General features: G+C 34.8%; 1 protein-coding gene across 1 annotated transcript; it reads left to right on the plus strand.

Moving 5' to 3' along the window:
• Nucleotides 1-1,152: 1,152 nt before the first annotated feature.
• On the plus strand, nucleotides 1,153-3,127 carry LOC114725792 (transcription factor HHO3-like). Its single transcript, XM_028912356.1, has 5 exons — nucleotides 1,153-1,351; nucleotides 1,441-1,724; nucleotides 1,881-2,178; nucleotides 2,289-2,365; nucleotides 2,511-3,127. Exons 1-5 carry the CDS (start codon nucleotides 1,237-1,239, stop codon nucleotides 2,889-2,891), a joined length of 1,155 nt encoding a protein of 384 aa, XP_028768189.1. The 5' UTR covers nucleotides 1,153-1,236; the 3' UTR covers nucleotides 2,892-3,127.
• The last annotated feature ends 2,051 nt before the right edge of the window (nucleotides 3,128-5,178 follow it).

Below are 5,178 nucleotides of genomic sequence, written 5' to 3' on the forward strand. Positions count from 1 at the left end.
ATCCCTTATAGGCAGATCACAGCAATCCTCAAAAGTCAAAACTTGTCACCCGTGATTGGAAGATGGAGCTCCTTGTAAGATTTTATAGCTTGCCAATTGGTTGGGGAGGCTTAGGTTGTGGTATTGCTTATTAGTTTCATTTTCATAAACAGTACACTTTTTTTTAATTATATATGATAAAAATCAATAATAAAAATACTTGAAAAAATTGGAAAAAAATTCTTGTTTGAAAATTTAATTGGCTAAAAAGACATAAATTTGAACACGTACATGTATGATCTTTGAGTGCAACATATTTTCAGTTGTGGGTAACATCTCTTCCATTATGTGCAAATGACTTTCGTTCATTATTTGCACACAACGGAAGTGATGTTGCACACAGTGGAAGATATATTACATTAACGAATCATAGTTGCACTTGCTTAAATTTATGTCTTTTTAACTAATTAACTTTTTAACTAGGGATTTTTTTACTAATTTTTTCAAAATAATTCTGCAACATACAATAAACAAATAGGACAATTATTTTTAGGTGTGGATATAAAAAAAATTTTGCCCAAAAATTCTATTATATAAAAAACATAAATGACAGACGTAGAAAAAGACAATAAAAGAAAGAATGACCGGACAAGAGAGAGAGAGAGAGAGAGAGGGTGTTGGAACTTATCTGATGAGAGGCAAGTGAAGTGGATATGAATCAGCGGGTGAAGAGAAAATCGATGACGCCAGAGCCAGCCCACAGTGTAAAAGCGAATCAAAGCCTCGAATATTCAACTCTCTCTCCTTCTCTCTCTTACTAAGAAATTAGTATTATTATTAGTATTTTTAAAAATCCATCAAAGATTCGTTTTTGTACGCGACGCCCCGACCTCGATATTTTCCCGACTTCTTCTTCCCCTTCTCATCCTTCTTCCTTACCCTCACATTCCCTCTCTTTCATTCAAAATTTTTCCCTTTTAATTTTAATTTAATGTTGCTGGCTTCCCTTCGTTTGCAAGTTTATTATTCCTAATTTTGATTCTGCTTAGATCCCATAATATTCTCTTTCTCTTCGAGAAGAACCCTCTGCTTGTTCTTAAGTGGGTCGGATCTACCTATGCTTGCACAAAACGCCATTCTTTTATATTCCTCTTCCTTCCTTCTCTCCCAGATTTTCCTCTCACACTTTTCATCCTTCTCTCAGACCAAAGTTTAGATTTTTCTTTTTCATTTCTCCTCAGAAAGGGAAAAAAAAAAATGCAGCGTCAGAAAATGGGGTTTCCAGAATACATCGAAGCGTTGGAAGAAGAACGCTTGAAAATTCAGATGTTCGCTAAAGAACTTCCGCTTTCACTGGAGCTTGTCTCGCAAGGTACACCATCCCTTTCTGGATTTTCCATTACTGATTCTGGTCCTTTTGATTTTGATTCTGATTTTTGGATTTTTTTTCCCTTGTGGCAGCCATTGAAGCTTGTAGGCAACAAGTTTCTGGAACCACGGAGTACAATTTTCATGGACAATCGGATTGTTCGGAGCAGACGTCAATGGAAGAAGGCCCTGTGCTCGAAGAGTTTATTCCCATCAAGAAAAGGCCTTCCCCTGATTGTGACGACGAAGACGACGAAGACGAACAACATTCGCATAAGCCCAAGATTCTCAAGGACGACAATAAGAGCTCTGATAAGAGAAAATCCGACTGGCTCAGATCCGTTCAGCTCTGGAACCCAGATCCCCCAACTAAAGAGGTACGCTAGAATTAACCTCTTAGGGGGAGGAAAAACAAGTCTGATTGATATGAAATTTGGTTGTGTTGGAATCTGAGTTTGGATCACTAAGTTCTAGAGATAATTCCGGTGTCTGAGTCGAAACGGGGAAGTGAATTGAATCTCTGGTTTGTGCAGGATTTGCCCAGACAAGCTACGGTGGTGGAAGTGAAGAGAAATGGAGGCGCCTTCCAGCCATTTCAGAGAGAAGACAATGTTGCAAAGACGAACTATAACGAGACATCGGCCGGTAAATCTGCATCTCCGGCTCCCGTGGCTGCAATGAGCTCCACCGCCGGTGCCGTCACCAACGGAGGCGGAAACAAGAGATCGGAGGAGAAAGATGGGCAGGGTCAGAGGAAGCAACGGCGGTGCTGGTCACCTGAATTACACAAACGCTTCTTACAGGCCCTTCAACAGCTAGGCGGTCCAGATTGTGCGTATCCTATCTTAATTACTCACTATTACCCAAATTTTCATTGTTTTTACTATAGCTCCCCGCAAGAAATGCTAATTCATGTTTTCTGTCTCTGTTGGGTTCATCAGCTGCAACTCCCAAGCAGATCAGAGAGCTCATGAAGGTCGATGGCCTCACAAACGATGAAGTCAAAAGCCACTTGCAGGTTCGTATATTCGGAGTTTAAATCTATTTCTTTAGTTTCTGCTTGTGAATTCATATGTTTAGATTCTGCTGATGGGTTCTAAAGATGTTGAATGAAATTGATTCACTTGAAGCAATGAATCTGAAATGTTTTTAATTTGTTTCAGAAATTTCGGTTGCACACAAGAAGACCGAGTCCTATGATTCACAACAATGCTACTTCACAAACAGCTCCTTTTGTTCTTGTGGGGAATATTTTTGTGCAACCACCGGAATATGCGGCGGCAGTGGCAACTTCCACAGCATCAGGTGAGGTAACTACGGTGACCACACCCACCGGAATTTATGCGCCGGTGGCGGCACATCCTCCTATGCCGCCGCCACTTGGTAAGAAGGCGCAGGTGAAGCAATTGGAGCAGGGTGAGCAGTCACAGCATTCAGATGAAGAAGAAAGGGTGAATCACGGTAGTGAAGGAGCTGTTCATTCAAATTCTTCTCCTGATTCATCATCTTCCACACATACAACCTCTCATTCTCACGGATATTGAGTTTGAGATGATGATGAAGACACCGGGCAGCAAAAAATGAAAAATGAAATTTTGTAATCAGAATATTGTAGTTGATCTGTGATATATTCTCTTGTTCTGGGGGGGTTAATCTAAATTATAGAGGTGAAGATACAGGTGACAGTTTTGTGGTGGTTGTTGTGTAACCTACGTACATTAGAATACATTTGTCAGAATTCAGAACTGTGGTTAATATTTTCAAAGTTCCAACTGTTTTCTCTTGTGGTTTTTGTATTGGCTTATTATTTTTATTTATTTACTTTTTTCTTTGTTAATTCAGTTTAGCCATTTTGTTAGGCTTTATTTAAGTAGTATCATGATTATAATTACTTTTAATCACGTTTTCGTAAATTACTATTGAACATTTTAAACTGCTTTTAGTCTACTGAAATTTCAAGCTCAGTTACGCTGTTTTCTTTTTCATATATAGCGAAGCATCTCGATCAATTCACATAAAGTGAAAGGCAACTCAGGATAAGTTTAACTTCCCTTTTTCAAAAGGAAAAAAGTGTAAAAAAATAAAGGATTCCACCTAGTTCTATTTATTTCTTTTTATGTTTGAGGAGAGTCTGGTGGTATTTATTTTTCTCCTTACTTTATTTAAAATTATCCTGTCCGATTCTATTTATAAGTTTTAAATTTAGAGAGGAGTGTGACTTATTTTATAATTTTTAGTTTGGATTTATCTTAACATTCGATGTATTTTTTTAATATAATATTGCCTTTAATTTTTTTTCTTATCATATTTCTTCAGACATTCTTTCATCTTTTTTCTTATTTATTATGAAGGTATATTTAAAAATAAAAATATATTTCTAATTTATTTATTATTTTTAACTAATTTTAACTGATTATTTATTACTCTTGAATCGGTTATTTAAAACTTATAATAAGAATTGTATGGAATATTTAAGAAAATTCATGTTTGTATCAAGAACTTATCAAAACTTCAACAACTCATACCGGTTATATTTAAAAGGCTTAAAGAAATACGAGTATTTATTAATTGCCCAGGATTTGAAAGGTGAAATTGAATCTCAATTCTCAGGCCGGGGTGAAAATTCCTGTTGGATTCGGGGAGGAGTTACTTTTCCTTGCTTGGCAAGGTAAAAAAGCAAAGTGGAGGAATAAAGGCATATTGCGGGGTGTGCGGTGGGAATCTTGAGGGAGAATCCAAGAATATCCAAAGAGAATACACAACGCACCCCAAAAAAACGCAGGTGTTGATTGGATGCAATGAACGAGACAAAGGAGTTGCTCCCTGCATTATTATTCTTGAAAACGCCACCCCACCCTCCGCTTCTCTCTACCATTTGCCACATTGGAAGACGCCGACCTTTCTCTCAGTCCAAAGAAAAAAAAAAAGACGCCAACCTTTCTCATGTTACACTTACATAGCAGAGATTTTACTATTTATAAGTTATTTTATTAAATTTTTAGGATAAATATACTATTTTGCTCTTTACTTATTATAGCATAAATAATTATTTGTTTAAAAAGATGTATATATTAAATATGAGTAAAGTTAGAGAGTTGTTATATTTTAATAGAGAGTTGATACAATTTAGGGTTTTTTTTTTTTTATGAAACATACTGAAAGTGTTTATAAATAAGATAGAGGAGCACATGATATTTGTCTCCACCATGTTACTACAATTTTTTATTTTTCAAGTTTAGATGAATTTTGATTTTGATATCTCAAATTTTAAACCATGAATTTTGATCTTTTAACCAAAATCAAAATAAAGACAAACTTGATAGCTAAAACATTTTATTAATCCCTTTCACCAAAAACAGGTAACTTTTCATTGATTGCCTATTTAAAACATTATTAAGCACTAATGTGAAAGGACATGCTACATTTGGTTTTTAATATAAGAACTAGTTAACTAATTTGAATATACTAAGATAATTAGTTAAATTAGTTATTTGTAATAAATAAGTATTGTCTTTTTTAAAATATTCTTCCTAATCAAATATAGTAATTAGAACTATTAGTATTATAAAAACTACTTTAAAAAAATAGATAAATATGATAGACAAAGTGAATCAGAGTTTTATATTTAAAACCAAAATAAAAGTCAAACAAACTTTTATATTAAGGACCGGAGATAGTATCTTTCACCAGGAATCCAAACTTTAATTTGTCACATTGCGAAAAATTAGTTTCTTCCAATAGACCCAATAACTTAATATTAATGTATGAAACAGTTAAAATAAATTTGTTTTAATCTTAAATATAAATTTTAATTTTTTTTCCTTTTTCATA

This window comes from Neltuma alba, unplaced genomic scaffold (genome assembly GCF_004799145.2).
Source record: "Neltuma alba isolate B1F8T4 unplaced genomic scaffold, ASM479914v2 tig00012279_pilon, whole genome shotgun sequence".
NCBI classification, from domain to species: domain Eukaryota; kingdom Viridiplantae; phylum Streptophyta; class Magnoliopsida; order Fabales; family Fabaceae; genus Neltuma; species Neltuma alba.